General features: G+C 43.1%; 1 protein-coding gene across 1 annotated transcript in view; it reads right to left on the reverse strand.

Moving 5' to 3' along the window:
- Window positions 1–2,306: 2,306 nt before the first annotated feature.
- Window positions 2,307–16,927, reverse strand: part of SYDE2 (synapse defective Rho GTPase homolog 2) — an 84,133-nt gene continuing 69,512 nt past the window's right edge. Inside the window, exons 6-8 of the mRNA XM_089684412.1 lie at window positions 15,181–15,362; window positions 10,897–11,128; window positions 2,307–3,415 (exon numbers count right to left, since the gene is read on the reverse strand). Of these exons, the coding sequence (XP_089540538.1) occupies window positions 2,946–3,415; window positions 10,897–11,128; window positions 15,181–15,362 (884 nt within the window). The 3' untranslated portion in view covers window positions 2,307–2,945. The remainder of the gene's footprint in view (window positions 3,416–10,896; window positions 11,129–15,180; window positions 15,363–16,927) is intronic.

The raw sequence follows: 16,927 nt of genomic DNA on the forward strand, positions 1-16,927 counted from the left end.
CAAAACACGTCTAAAACACAAAAACAACACCTAAAATGAAAAAATGCAGAGGTGTGAATATAGCCATAATGTAAAATGAGAAAACGTCAGCATTTCCCTAGAACTGAGATCCATGACCCTCTACAGGATATCCCATAGGCACTCTACAAGGAGAACGTGTATAAAAATAGCATAGTAGTTATCATTGCATAAAAGACGTTTCATATCTATTGTGTGTGAATCTGACCTCATTCTGGAAACAAGAAGCCGTCTGCCTCTCAGAGCGGAGATCTCGTGCACACAGAAAGTATCACAGCTTGTCGTCTGTAGTTGTGACATGTAACTGTCACTTTTGTGTCTATCTGTGACTATTCCCCCTGTAAGTAAACGTGTAGTGTTTAAAGCATGCCCAAATGATAAGAAGGAACTAAAAGAAGAACCCTGGTGACCAGGATTAATGCCGATAAAAAGATACAAATGAAGGCAGCTCCGTATTCAATACTACATCACTAAAGCCAAACTCCAGGCACACAGACTCTTCCCAGCATTTCATCAGTTCTGTATTCTGTCCCCCATTCATTGTCCACTTTGTAACCTTTGCAGACTTTCTTCTCCATTAAAGCAGTATTAACCCCAAACCAAAGATGTAATATATTGCAGCTTGCCCCTCATTAGATGTGGTGTCTGCATTAGTTTTCTTGTTTGGCCTTTTCTCTCTGTTTTCACCTGATAATCTGACTAGTAACACACCTTCTGTTTTATTGAGACACCACTCTGGATGATGAGCACAGGGGGCACAGCAGCATTGTCATCCTGGGGGAGGGGAGTGTTAAATGTACTGGCAGATTTAAAACATACTAACAAATTAAAGCCAAACTCCAGCTCATATTTTATAATCAGTTACAGCAGTTTTTTTCTTTTGGGATAAAGGTTTTACATAAATAAATAAGGTACTGATCATTTTAAGCATACCTATCAGTGTTAAATGGTTTGTTCCATCCATGTAAACTGATACTTTGTGCTGGAGAGCTTGTGCTTTTGAAAGACAACAGACTTGCTGGCTGGATCACCAAATGAAAATAGAAGAAAGCAAGCCTAAAAAAAGAAAATGAATGCAGCCATCACATCTAAGAATTGGTAAGCTGCAATATATGTTTGCTTTTGGGTTTATTACTGCTTTAACTACCTCTCAACCCCGCTGTATTCTTTTAAGGAAAAAAAAAAATGGCAGAGAGGTAGACTTCTAATCCTCCATCTAACGGAGACACAAAAGTACGGCTGGGGTCAAGGAGACTTACAACGCCTGCAAATGAGCGGGGCAGAAGGATGGTGGAAACTGTTCTCCTTCCCACCCCCTCCTCAGCATGTACACTAGAAGATCTAAGATGGGCAGTGTTGAAGTTGGCATTATAGGGAGATTATATAAATGGTTGAACACTGGTAAGTTTTCAGGCCCAAAGTTCAGCATTCATTTTTTTTTAATCAACATAAGCAGCATAAGTACTTGACTTTAATTTGTTATCAGACCCTTGCAATCCCTGTACAGCACTTTAGACTGGGGAAAAAAACAGCAAAAGGAGCCAATCAGTTGTGCTGCAGTGCTCATGGGCTGTCAAGGGACACGCTAACCCCTGGTTCATATATATATATATATATATATATATATATATATATATATATATATATATATATATATATATATATATATATATATGGGGCCGTGCAGGTTGCGTTTTGCGCAGGCACAAGAGCCCATTCATTTGAATGGACTCCCGTGCCCCATAGGGAAGAAGTCCCTGCACTTCTGAAAACGCAGCCCGCATGGGAACCTCGGTTCCCATGACGATTGCGTTTTCCAGTGCGGGCGTCGTGCCATTAGAACTAATGGCACCCACTCGCGGGTCCGCATTCCTCTGTGTGGGTGGTGCGGCTGCACGGATTTTCGTTCGGATCAGCAGCCGCACCACCCGCACAGATGTGAAGGGCGGGAGCAGAGCGACAGAGAGATGAGCTCATCAGCCTGCTGCTTCCACCTTTCCTGTCCAGTCACAGGCTGGGGTGGGGACAAGACCTGTAAATGTGATCAAACTGCAGCAAAGAAAAATATGGTCTCCTGCCCTGCCAAACAGGGCTGAGTTGTGTCTGGAGTTCAGCTTTAAGTGTAATTGACCACATAACAATGGAGCCATCTCTGACCCAATGATGTATGAGGAGTGATCTCACCGCTCTGCAGTATCTTGGATGTGCATGATGTAATGGAGTGCTGATGAAGAGGCAGTGCTGGCTGTCAGTTCCTGGACTACAAACTGATACAAATACATGGAACAGAAATGGGAATTTGGCTGTATTCAGTGATTTTTTTTTTTTGTGTCATGGCTCCTCATTTCAAAACTATATCTTAGGTCAGAGTTCTTCCTTATGTCCCCTATAGTACATTTTATAAAAGTAGTACATTGATTTCCTAATTTAGGGTATAAGCAACAGGCACTTGAACTTTTCTTCTGGTTTTTTTTCATCCATTATGGAAGTATCATGAAAGTTTATCAATGTGGCAGAACATAAACAGTGAAACTAGTACTGCCACAAACAGGTCCCATTAGATTTGCACTTTGTGTTAGAAAGGTTTATTATGAGAGAGAAGTCAGTATTTTCCATCCCACTGGCAGACCAGCAGCCATGGCAGCACGTGTCAGACCTGACAGCGGAGGGACATGTAACTAACCCACCAAACCGCGATGCAGTCATCACTGAGCCGGAAGCCAATATTTTCCTCTAAGAGGATACGTACCATAGAATTGTTTATTTCCTGGAAATCCTGCCATGCACATAACAGGAAGCATGAAGACAGACTTATTTCTTAAATGCCATCGCAGCAGAATGCTGTAAAGACATAGCCCCTCATGGGGTTAAAGGAGGACCATTCTTCTAATGAGAAGAGATAATAGCAGAACGGCGAGCAGAGAGGATTAGAAGGTGACGTTCAGCCGATTCTTGCTCAGTTCTCTCTCCAGGTTTCCTATCAGGGTGTCTATGCTCTCCTGCAGATCCTGGAGGTTAACGTCCTGCTCCTCGCACACGCCTCCGGCACTGACTCCTACCACGGAGTCCACCGATGCTTCTTTGGCTGTGGTGTGCTCACTTGACTCTTGAGTCCGGACGCAGGTGTCCGGGAATTGGGGGCTTTCCGATGGGACATCTGCATAATCAGCTTCCTCTCTGGGGGCCAATAAGTAGCTTCCTTGGCAGCTGCTCCAGTCTCCTGCATAGCGGTTGCTGGAAGGACTGTCCAAGCGGGCTGCCCTTGGCCTCAGGACTCCGCAGCCGTCCGAGCTGTTTAAATTAAGCATCTGTGGCCGTGGCTTCTTCCTTCGCAAGCACGGCTGGGACTCTGCTTGTATGCTGTTTGGCATGGGGTCTTTGGGAGATTCGTTCTTTACTGTAAAAGAATATCATTCACATATTTACAACTCGTTCAAAACAACATTTCACCATACATGCTAACTGAGCAGCTTAAGAGGACAGGCCCTCCCTAAAATGATTTTTCAGTTCTGGGTAGAGTCTGGCCAACTGAATCACCCGCCAGCTTCTTGGATCACTTGGATTATCCATCTGAGAGGTTCCAGGGTGAGCTGTGTTGGGTGGAGGGTTGCAGATAAAAGAACAGCAGCAGAGACAGGTCAGTGCTGGATTGCAAAAAAAGAAAAAAAAAAGGCCATGGATTCAGCCCACCACTGTCCACCCATAACTGAAATATCAGTTAAATCTTTTCAAGCAAAAGCACAATCATGCGTGAAGAAATACGAGTTTTATTTCTATATGCAGACAGCACTAGGTATGAAAACAACGTCCTGCGTGGTTATTATTTAGCGAAGTGCACCTGTTCTATATCAAGAACCACAATGTTGTTAAAAGAAAGAAGAATGCTGTATTTATTTATTTATTTCAGGTACTTATATAGCGCCATCAGTTTACACAGCACTTTACATATACAGCATATTGTACATTCACATCAGTCCCTAACCCACAAGGAGTGTACAATCTAAGGTCCCTAACTCACATTCATACATACACATACTAGGGACAATATAGACAGGAGCCAATTAACCTACCAGCATGTCTTTGGAGTGTGGGAGGAAACCGGAGTACCCAGAGGAAACCCACGCAGGCACAGGGAGAACATGCAAACTCCAAGCAGGTGGTGTCGTGATTGGGATTCGAACCAATGACCCTAGTACTGCCAGGCGGAAGTGCTAACCACTTAGCCACTGTGTACAGTTAAAGTAGTCCTGTGCTGCACAAGACAACACTACAGCTTCTGCAAAATCATACTAAAGTTCCTGTGTAAATATTGCATTTATGATAGTTGGGATTTTTTTGAATCTCAGTTCTTCTGGCCAGTTCTGGCAGTTCAGGCAGGTGGTGTCGTGGTTGGGATTTGAACCAACGACCTGAGTACTGCCAGGTGGAAGTGCTAACCATTTAGCCACTGTGCTGCCCTGTACTTCATTTTCACGGTGATTACATTTTAGTAAACTCTTAAAGGGTTTGTTCAGCTTTACCAAAAAAACTGGTTCTGCAGGTAAGGGGTGCCTGTAGATAAAAACACTGTGCTCCTCTGACTAAAGTTGGATAATGCCCTCATTATAGCTTTAGGCCTTTCACATACCCCCAGAAGCCTGACTGAAAAACTCCCAGACATGGATCATCCAGTCCTGTCTGTGCCAAGACAGCAGCCATTACTGCTCACTCACATCTTCCCAGCAGCAAACAAACCCCCGCACATGTGTGATCCACATCTCACAGCATTGCAGAGCAACAGCCACAGGGTAGAGAGAGCACATGTGCGGGGCTCTGAAGCTGCTGGGCGTCTTAGCGACAATGCAGGGTGGGATGATGCCATCCCTGGGAGTTTTCCCAAAGGCTCACAGAAGTACTTTAATGGCCTATCCATAGGAGGATCCAGCTGACCTACTGAGATGTGTGATTTTTCTCAAATGCATGATGGAATTATGCATCTGGTGAGTGTGCAATTGGCATATTTTTCACCAGAAGATGCACAGTGGATCACTTGACTAAGCTTCACAATATAAATATATAATATATATATATATATATATATATATATATATATAGACTATATCACCAGTAGTCACCATTTTGGACGTGCGTTTGCACTTGTGTCACTTTATTTTCCTAATATTGGAAATATACACTTGCAAAATTGTTACTTCTTGGTATATCTTTAATGAGAGATCTAGTTTTAGGTTGCTTGCTATTTTATTGATATTAATCATTTATTACTCTGATGTGGTTTTCTAGCGCTGCACCTTTATTTATCACTACAGCAAGGGCATTATCCCACTTCAGTCAGAGCTGCACAGTTTGTTTCCAGCTAGAAGTGCCTTTTACCTGCACATGCAGATTTTTTGGTAAAGGTGAACTAACTCTTTAAAACAGTTATGTTTGAGGCTTGCGAGTCTCCAGTTTTATTGCTGGTGAGTGGACAAGTCACGTGTGACAGGCGACATCGGACACTAAACTCTTCAGCCACCTGATAGCAGTCAAACTCCAAAGGGCTCAACTTGTCAGAAGGAGGGGAGGATTGAAGTATATGTAAACCCATTTAGTAATATTTCATATACGCTTTAACATAGTAATGTGATTCAGAAAGCAGTTTTCAGTCGTTTATAATAAAACCAGGTGATTTTACCACAAACGTCCTTCTTCAGGCACTTCCTGTTATGGGGAGACAATGCCCTCCACCCATCCCCCAATTGTGCTCCTACGTTGCCAGCCCGTCACATTCACTCCTGGGAGACTACAAGTGGCATTGTCAGCGCACATTGCACAGTCCACCAGAATCGCTACCAGGAAGCTGGTCCACAGCAATGATGTGCAGTAGACAGAGGAGAGTCCATGTAGACAGAACTGGCCAGAAGAACTGAGATGCAAAAAAATCCCAATTATCATAAATGCAATATTTACACAGGAACTTTAGTATGATTTTGCAGCAGCTGTAGTGTTGTCTTGTACAGCACAGGACTACTTTAACTGTACACAGTGGCTAAATGGTTAGCACTTCCACCTGGCAGTACTGGGGTCATTGGTTCGAATCCCAATCACGACACCACCTGCCTGGAGTTTGCATGTTCTCCCTGTGCCTGCGTGGGTTTCCTCTGGGTACTCCGGTTTTCTCCTACACTCCAAAGACATGCTGGTAGGTTAATTGAATCCTGTCTAAATTGTCCCTAGTATGTGTATGTATGAATGTGAGTTAGGGACCTTAGATTGTACGCTCCTTGAGGGTTAGGGACTGATATGAAGGTACAATAGACAATCGAAGTGCTGTGTAAATTGATGACGCTATATAAGTACCTGTAATAAGTGTGGCTAACTATGGGCAGTGTAGTGGCTAAATGGTTAGCACTTCCACCTGGCAGTACTAGAATCATTGGTTAAATCACAACCACAGCATCACCTGCCTGTAATTTGCATGTTCTCCCTGTGCCTGCGTGGGTTTCCTCCCACACTCCATAGACATGCTGATAAGTTAATTGGCTCCTGTCTAAATTGTCCCTAGTATGTGTATGAATGTAAGTTAGGGACCTTAGATTGTACGCTCCTTGAGGGTTAGGGACTGATGTACAATATATATGTAAAGCACTGTGTAAATTGACAGGGCTATAAAAGAACCTGTAATAATAAATACACTGCACTGAAATACTGAAAAGCTTCATAAAAAAAAGAGGAAACTATTTTTTTCTTTTAGCAACATCTATTTGTCAAGGCTACAGGTGCACTTTATATTTTTGCTTGTTTAGTTCAAATTAATATTATTAACATTGAGAGTGTTAATGAACTCTGGACTTAGTAGAAGACTTCAAGTGGAAGTAAATGGTAAAACCTACCTAACTCCAAACCTCCTCCCGGCCACATTCTAAGCCTATCTAGCCCTGCAAGGAAAAGATCGCTATACTCGCCTGTTCTGCCGCCGCTCCGGTCTCCAGCGGCACCCTCTGTGTGCTGGAGAAAGCTGACAGCGGCTGGGAAATGCCTGGGAAGTGATGTCACCCATAGACTTACCATGCAGCTTCTGTTGTTGCCGGTCTCTCCCACATACAGAAGCCGCTGCTGACAGCTCAGCCTGGGACCAGACCGGAGCGGCTGCACAACAGGTGAGTATAGCGATTATTTGCTTTACACCACTAGATAGATTAGGCTGAGGATGTGGCTGACAGCAGGTTTAGTTAGATAGGTTTTCCTTTACTTTCACTTTAATATAGCTGATAATTATTACACTACCCAGGTGCAAAATGCTGTTATCTGAAACAAATATATATAGAAGCTTTACATGTTAGGCAAAAACACAATAACTAAAAAAAGCTCACACACATTCTGGAATAGATGGGACCCCTGTCTCCCGGTCACACGGTGCTTCACATGTGTGTACTGGCAGTTACGTTTTTGCACTGTTTGCAAAACAGTAGAAAAAAAAGGGTGGGGCTTAGTAGGCAAGGGCGGGGCAGGACACAACTCTAGAACAGTGGTTTCCAAACCACTGCCCTTTGCTTGTCTTTATCCAGCCCTTGAGACACTACTCCCCCCACTGACACCAACAATGGGGCATTGTTCCTGCTACTGACATCAATAGGGCACTATTTCTTCCATTGACGCCAAGGATGGGGCACTAGTCCTCAAACTGACACCAACAATGGGGCACTATTTCACCCAATGACACCAACAATGGGGCACTATTTCTCCCAATGACACCAACAATGAGGCACTATTTCACCCAATGACACCAACAATGAGGCACTATTTCTCCCAATGACACTATTATTTCCATTGACGCCAAGAAAAGGGCATTATTCCTGAAACAGACACGAATGATGGGGCACTATTTCTCCCAATGATACCAACAATGGGGTGGCATTTCTTCTATTGACGCCAACAATGGGGCACTATTCCTCAAACTGACACTAATGATGAGGCACCATTTCTCCCAATGACACCAACAATGGGGCACGATTTCACCCAATGACACCAACAATGGGGCACTATTCCTCCCAATGACACCAAGGACAGGGCACTATAACTGAAATGGACACGAATGATGGGGCACTATTTCTCCTAATGATACCAAGAATGGGCTGGCATTTCTTCTATTGATGCCAATGATGGGGCACTATTCCTCAAACTGACACCACTGATGAGGCACTATTTCTCCCAATGACACCAACAATGGGGCACTATTTCTCCCAATGACAACAACGTGGGACTATTCCTCCCAATGACACCAACAATGGGGCACTATTCCTCCCAATGACACCAACAATGGGGCACTATTCCTCCCAATGACACCAACAATGGGGCACTATTCCTACCAATGACACCAACAATGGGGCACTATTCCTACCAATGACACCAACAATGGGGCACTATTCCTCCCAATGACACCAACAATGGGGCACTATTCCTCCCAATGACACCAACAATGGGGCGCTATTTCACCCAATAACACCAACAATGGGGCACTATTCCTCCCAATGACACTATTATTTCCATTGACGCCAAGAAAAGGGCATTATTCCTGAAACAGACACGAATGATGGGGCACTATTTCTCCCAATGATACCAACAATGGGGTGGCATTTTTTCTATTGACGCCAACAATGGGGCACTATTCCTCAAACTGACACCACTGATGAGGCACTATTTCTCCCAATGACACCAACAATGGGGCACTATTTCTCCCAATGACACCAACAATGGGACACTATTTCTCCCAATGACAACAATAATGGGGCACTAATTCTGACAATGACACCAGCAATGGGGCACTATTCATCCCAATGACACCAACAATGGGGCACTATTTCTCCCCCACTTACTAAAGATGCATTGTTTACTCCTACTGACACCAGAACAATTTCTAATCTCAATGGACCCCCTAAAGTCTGAAGGACAGTAAATGGACCCTTTGTTTAGAAAGTTTGGAGACCCCTGATAAAGAATATCAGTCGAATGTAATTGGATGTTCCATCTCTGCTAAATCAAGATGGAGAAGTGACACAGAACAGTAGTGGGTTTGAATGAATTATCACAACTATTAGAAATCCAGTGGATATCAGCTGGCCTTAAAATGAACCTGAAATCAAAAAGTATACATTAATTTTATTAGAGGGAACATTTAGAAATCGTAATTTTTAATTAAAGTAGTCAGAAAATGAAGTGCTAGATCACTTCAGGCTGGCCCTTTTGCAGGAATAGCTATGTAAAACATTAAAAATAAGTGCCTATACTGTTTAAAATCCAGTAATACACTGTCTCCCCTGCTCTGCACATGCTCAGTTGCTCTCTATTTTTTAGTACTGTGCAGAAAATGTAGAGGCTGATCAGCTGACAGCCTAAAGATTTACTGCTGCTCAGAGGCTCCAGGCTTCAGCAATACGGCGACCTCCAGCAAGAAGAAACAGGAACAATGCTAAAGGTAGTTTACAGCACATGATAATTTTGGTAGCATAATGTGGAATGTATGTACCCTGCTAAAGAACATTATTTTTTTATCAGGTTGTTATGAGCAAAGTTCCGCTTTAAAAAGTACCCTGAAAATGTACACAGAATATAACTGGATACTAACATTTATAGGTAAAGTTGATCCAGGGAATATCTGATTGCCTCTCGAGGGATCAGGAAGGATTTTTTTTTCCAGCAGGAGCAAATTGGATCATGCTTTGCTGGTTTTTTTTGCCTTCCTCTGGATGAACTGTGGGTATAGGATTAGAACTTTTTTTTTTTTATATATATGGTTGAACTGGATGGACTTTTGTCTTTTTTCAGCCAGACTAACTATGTAACTATGTCTGGAATTCATCCTGAAAAATAGCGGTGCACTTTCTGGTATACGCTGTGCCTCGTTACTCCTTTGCTTACAGCCTCCTAGCTGTATATCTGCAGTGTGAGGTCTAAGGCACTACTGTCTCTGACTGCTAGTATCAGGAGATTTGGGGTAAGATTTGGGGATGCCACTACTGTGTTGATCACTGTTGGAGGCTTCCGCTTGAAAAGGCAAAGCCCTGCCTCTACCAAAATGGCTGCCTCCACACAGAAATATCGTGCAGAACAAGACAAAGCAAGTCAGTAATGAGGAACGATCCCTTCAGGGAGACCATAGGAAATACTGGGGACTAGTCATTTGCTCTCTGCCTGCATACATGTCTACTGGTACCTTGGGCTTGCAACCACCTACACTACCCAAGAATGATGTGCTGTATGAATAGCACTAGGCCTTCCACTGGACCAAAGCATTAGAAGGTTAGAAAACAAACAGAAAATAAGTCGAATCCATTATTACAGGCAGCAAAGTAACTCTTCTCAACTGAGACCTTGGTGAGCCTGGTTCACATTCCCATGGAGAGAAGCATCCGCTGCAGTTAGGTAGACACCGCGCAGAGCCAAATATGTAAATAAGACATGCTCTGCCTGTAACGCCATGCTCACTGCACACGGATACGCCAATTCACTCACATTACAGACCAATTACCTGTGTCACGGCTGCAAAATACCTCCGTTGTGTCATCTGCCTATGGCAAACAGTACACAATGCTTTATCCCCTCACACTTTTGTGATCATTTCTTGAATAAGACATCTCTATACTTAGAGGAGCTAAGAATTTTCCATGAGTCTTGCACAAGTCTAAAAGGACATATCTGTGGTTTATAAGGAACCCCACTAAAAACAGGATTACATAGTTTTAAGGATGGTAATTAGATTTGATGGCTTTATATATGGATCTGGCGACTAGCAAGTTTGGCAAAGAACCTAAACAGCTTCCACAAAAATCTCATAGTAATTATGTTAGCAAAAGGCATAAAGTAAAAAAGAACTATGTTCATGGTGAGGCCAAAACAGCATACCTGGCCATAACTGCAGTAAGTAATGAAGGACTTCAATGTGTTTTTTGAAATCCAAGGCACTGGCAAGCTCTTCCGAGTCAATGAAAACCCGGTTATTGTGATTGGACGTTTCCTGTCTCTGACTCAGGAGGACCGGTCCAAAGCAGACAGCCAGGTTCTGGCAGGTCATCTTGTTCACTTCGTGATAAGAGGCAACCAGCTTCAAGTGATCCAGCAGCATCTTCAAGGTTGCCTGGAAGACCAATATAAAACGATGAGAGCAGTCCCATGTACTTTTCAGGACATAAATGTACACAACTGAAGTAAGCAATAAGAGGTTTACAGAAGTGTTAAAGGATACCGAAATGTCAACAGAAAAGCAAACCGATAAACTTTTTAAAGTGAAACTAACTGAAAAAAAAAAAAGTTTTTTTTTTTTCTTATGCAGAAGAGACATACAGGGGTTTATTTACTAAAGCTGGAGAGTGCAAAATCAGACTCCCTTCTGCATAGAAACCAATCAGCTTCCAGGTTTCATTGCCAAAGCTTCATTAAACAAGCTGAGGTTAGAAGCTGATTGGTTTCTATGCAGAAGGGAGTCTGATTTTGGACTCTCCAGCTTTAGTAAATAAACCCCACATTGTCTTCTAAATGATAGTTTCTTACCTGTCTGTTCTCAGTGTAAAAGTTCAGCATCTGCCAAGTTGAATGAACTCCCATGCATTGACACTCAGGCCTTCTAAAGAAAACGACGTGGATCGGAAACCAGAAGAAGACCGGCCGAAGATGTCAGAAGCTGGGGAGGGGACGGCAAGGCATCACAGCACTGGAGTACTGGAATAGCAGATCAGAAGTGCTCTGCAATCCAAGTATCAATGGGCATCATGGTTGTAGGGTTGGCATTGTCCTGTGTGCTTCACCATTCAGACCACCCATCATAAAGACAGACCAACAGTACTGTGTATGGAGTGGGAGAAAACAGAACGAGCCAGCTGGAAGCTGATGAGTACTTGCACAATAGAGCACACTGGGGATTTACAGGTGCAGGGGAATGAAAAATGTAACACAGAACTGTACTCCCCTCCAGCAATGTGACATCCTCAAACTCTCTTGATGGTATCTTCACCTGGTCCTCTTCCTGTTTCTGGATCTATGGTCTTCTTGATTGGCCAGGCAATGATGATGTAACTACCATACATGTGTAGGAGTTCATTCACAGGGGCAGATTCTGAAACTGTACACTGAAGTGCGCATAAGCAGCTCATTGTACATTTCTCAGAGGATTGCAAACAGGCAGTTAAGAATCCCTTATTGTAACGGAACCGACCCCAGACTGCACTTGGGTACTTCCGTTAGAATACCGCTTTCCCGTCCGAAAACCGACAACAGACACCACAGCTGACCATACAAGACTAAACGACACAAATCTTGAAGTAAACCAGAAGGTAGACTAGTGTATTTGAACACAGATACAAGATATATACACTCAGGGGACAGTCCCCCCCCTGCATAATGACACAGGGCGGGGCAATCTACATTTAGTAACAAGAGACACACAGGTATTCAAACTTCACACCAGCAGACAGTCCCATCAGGGAGGGCGGGCTACTGGAGACCCCCCCCCCCCCCCCACTAAGCTACTACACATAAACACATACATCCCATAATAGTTTGCTCCCAAGCAAGACAAACAATACAGTCAGGTCCATAAATATTGGGACATCGACACAATTCTAACATTTTTGGCTCTATACACCACCACAATGGATTTGAAATGAAACAAACAAGATGTGCTTTAACTGCAGACTGTCAGCTTTAATTTGAGGGTATTTACATCCAAATCAGGTGAACGGTGTAGGAATTACAACAGTTTGCATATGTGCCTCCCACTTGTTAAGGGATCAAAAGTAATGGGACAATTGGCTTCTCAGCTGTTCCATGGCCAGGTGTGTGTTATTCCCTCATTATCCCAATTACAATGAGCAGATAAAAGGTCCAGAGTTCATTTCAAGTGTGCTATTTGCATTTGGAATCTGTTGCTGTCAACTCTCAAGATTAGATCCAAAGAGCTGTTACTATCAGTGAAGCAAGCCCTCATTAGGCTGAAAAAACAAAGCAAACCCATCAGAGAGATAGCAAAAACATTAGGCGTGGCCAAAAGAACTGTTTGGAACATTCTTAAAAAGAAGGAACGAACCGGTGAGCTCAGCAACACCAAAAGATCAGGAAGACCACAGAAAACAACTGAGGTGGATGACCGAAGAATTCTTTCCCTGGTGAAGAAAACACCCTTCACAACAGTTGGCCAGATCAAGAACACTCTCTAGGAGGTAGGTGTATGTGTGTCAAAGTCAACAATCAAGAGAAGACTTCACCAGAGTGAATACAGAGGGTTCACCACAAGATGGAAACCATTGGTGAGCCTCAAAAACAGGAAGGCCAGATTAGAGTTTGCCAAACGACATCTAAAAAAGCCTTCACAGTTCTGGAACAACATCCTATGGACAGATGAGACCAAGATCAACTTGTACCAGAGTGATGGGAAGAGAAGAGTATGGAGAAGGAAAGGAACTGCTCATGATCCTAAGCATACCACCTCATCAGTGAAGCATGGTGGTGGTAGTGTCATGGCGTGGGCATGTATGGCTGCCAATGGAACTGGTTCTCTTGTATTTATTGATGATGTGACTGCTGACAAAAGCAGCAGGATGAAGTCTGAAGTGTTTCGGGCAATATTACCTGCTCATATTCAGCCAAATGCTTCAGAACTCATTGGACGCCGCTTCACAGTGCAGATGGGCAATGACCCAAAGCATACTGCAAAAGCAACCAAAAGAGTTTTTAAAGGGAAAGAAGTGGAATGTTATGCAATGGCCAAGTCAATCACCTGACCTGAATCCGATTGAGCATGCATTTCACTTGCTGAAGACAAAACTGAAGGGAAAATGCCCCAAGAACAAGCAGGAACTGAAGACAGTTGCAGTAGAGGCCTGGCAGAGCATCACCAGGGATGAAACCCAGTGTCTGGTGATGTCTATGCGTTCCACACTTCAGGCTGTAATTGACTGCAAAGGATTTGCAACCAAGTATTAAAAAGTGAAAGTTTGATTTATGATTATTACTTTTGGTCCCTTAACAAGTGGGAGGCACATATGCAAACTGTTGTAATTCCTACACCGTTCACCTGATTTGGATGTAAATACCCTCAAATTAAAGCTGACAGTCTGCAGTTAAAGCACATCTTGTTCGTTTCATTTCAAATCCATTGTGGTGGTGTATAGAGCCAAAAATGTTAGAATTGTGTCAATGTCCCAATATTTATGGACCTGACTGTAGAACAATGGGATACAGCCACATAACACCAAACAATCCACAACCCCCACCCCACCTATCTCCTAGACATGTCTACACAATATTAGGACAGATCACCCTGTACCCCTAACAGGCACAGAGTGATTTACACAAAAGAGGGATATGGGGAGCTGAGACAGGGGTCTCTCCACCTCTCCAAAGTGAGCTGGTTTCCATGGGCCCCCCACCCAAAGTGACTCCCGTCACACTTATTGCAAAAGAGATCTAGTATACTGCCTCTGCCTGCTAATCTCAGGTGATTTTGACATTTGGTGATGTTACTGCTGTGCTGCTCACTGTTCTTGCTGGAGGCTCTGATACAGGGAAGCAAATCCCTGCCTCTACCAAGATGGCCACCTCCAAACAAACACTGTGCAAAACAAGGCATGGGGCAGCACAGTGGCTAAATGGTTAGCACTTCCGCCTGGCAGTACTAGGGTCATTGGTTCGAATCCCAGCCACGGCACCACCTGCCTGGAGTTTGCATGTTCTCCTTGTGGCTGCGTGGGTTTGCTCCGGGTACTCCGGTTTCCTCCCACACTCCAAAGATTTGCTGGTAGGTTAACTGGATCTTGTCTAAATTGGCCCTAATATGTGTATGTATGAATGTGAGTTAGGGACCTTAGATTTTACACACCTTGAGGGTTAGGGACTGATGTGAATGTATAATATATATGTAAAGCACTGCATAATTTGACGGTGCTATATAAGTACCTTGAATAAAAAAATGTTAAGTCAGCAATGTGGGGGAAAAAAAAAAATCAGCTGCAGAGAAACCACAGGCAATACTGGTGACTAGTTCTTTGCCCTCCGCCTGCCTTTTTTTTGGGCACAACTTCCATAGTTCAGTTCCTCTTTAATCTATATGTCAGGAACATTTTATGCTGAGGTTTTCTGTGCTGGATGTAGTGTTGGGGGAATGGTATAGCATTGAGAAGTGCTAGCAGTACTTACTCTCTCCACATCAGGCAGCCAGTTCAGGAGCTCCACTGTGTGCTCGGAGTCCCGGAAGTCATTCTCACAGCCATTCCCAGACATCTTTAGCGGTTTTTCTGCCATGGCATGTAAAACGGCTTCGTACAGCTGCTTGGTTATCAATGGAGAAGGGAGTTCTCTCAGGTAATCCTTTAATACACCTGCAAAACAACAAGAGGCAGAAACTCGTAAATATTTCTAACACTTTAACTCGGTGTGGAGATTTACTTGTAAGAATACTTTAGCTGTACACATTACAACTGGCAAATTCTCAAACTCCACGCAAAATGGACAACCGGTTAAATGCCAGTGGCAGATTCACTTACCAGCATTTATACCACATAAACCTGAGCCATGTTTATGAGAATCTGAGGCTCAAAAGAGCCAAAAAATAAACAATTTCCCTCCGAAAGACATCATTATCCACTCAGTAAATTAGATGGGTTCTGGCTGAGGTCATGTCAGGCGGTTCAAAGTACAGATCCTGCAAGCCAAAATTACAGTCTGCTGTCAGGCAGTATTTCACTATAACAGTCTGTGAGGTCTGACATCGGAATCAACAAACCCAAAGTTTACCCCAGGCAGAGAGATAACAATAGAAGATCACTTCTAGTACTAGGTAGCGCACAACCCTCTCCACCCCAAAATGATATTTCAGCTGTGAGTAGGCAATGGTGGTTTGAATCACTTACAATCTGATATCTCTTAGAGACTGATAAACCTATTTGCAGCAGTTTGTCTGCCTCCTCCTACAAGACTACAACATTGGGATCACTTTCTTGCTGAGAATTCACAATATTTGCATTCTACACTACGGTCAATGCAATGTATGACATAACATACATGACATAACATACGTGACATAACATACGTGGCAGAACATACGTGGCAGAACATACGTGGCAGAACATACATGGCAGAACATACATGGCAGAACATACATGGCAGAACAGTCATGACATAACAGTCATGACATAACAGTCATGTCAGTCACATGCACCATAGGTCTAGTATTGATGTCCCACCACTAGGATTTTTGAGACAGAATAAAAGCAGCCATAGATGGACTGAATCCCAGCTGGTTCTGCAGGGACTGGCCAAGATTCAATCCATCTATGGGTAGGCTGGTTGTCCATCGCTCAACTTCAGTACGACCAGCCTGTCTGATTTTTCTGTATGTGATTATTGCCGATGGGGTATAGCTGCTAGCTCTTTGTTCTGCCGTCAGGAAAGGCTCACCGACAGAACACAATAGCTCTGAGGGAGGGATTCCCCCATCAACATTGACACATCCGGTGGTTTGGAACAGTGTGAAGCTCAATTCATCAGACCCCATTACAGTCTTCCATTGACTGATAGTTCACAATTTATGGGTGTTGCATCACTCTCTTCTCTTCTTAAAATTCAGGATGCACTTGGCCGAAAACCCAAACCTAAATAGGCAGTTTTTTTTTTTAAAAATATACATTTTTATATAGAATTGTATTCTGTTCGACTTTTTGAATAATATCATGAATTTAAATTAATATGAATTTAAAAAATACAATCCAGTAAAGTAAAAGAACTTTTACTGAAAGTAACACCCAAAAGTTGAACAGAAAATAAAATGAAATGTTTGAATATATGTATATAAAAAAAAAAAAAAAACCCTAAATAGAGTAATTTTTGCATTGAAGTCAATGGGACACAATTTTGCTTTGAAGTCAATAGGGTACGATTCTGCATT

This window comes from Staurois parvus, unplaced genomic scaffold (genome assembly GCF_062004578.1).
Source record: "Staurois parvus isolate SC_StPar_1 unplaced genomic scaffold, SC_StPar_1.0 ptg000347l, whole genome shotgun sequence".
In the NCBI taxonomy this organism is placed as follows: domain Eukaryota; kingdom Metazoa; phylum Chordata; class Amphibia; order Anura; family Ranidae; genus Staurois; species Staurois parvus.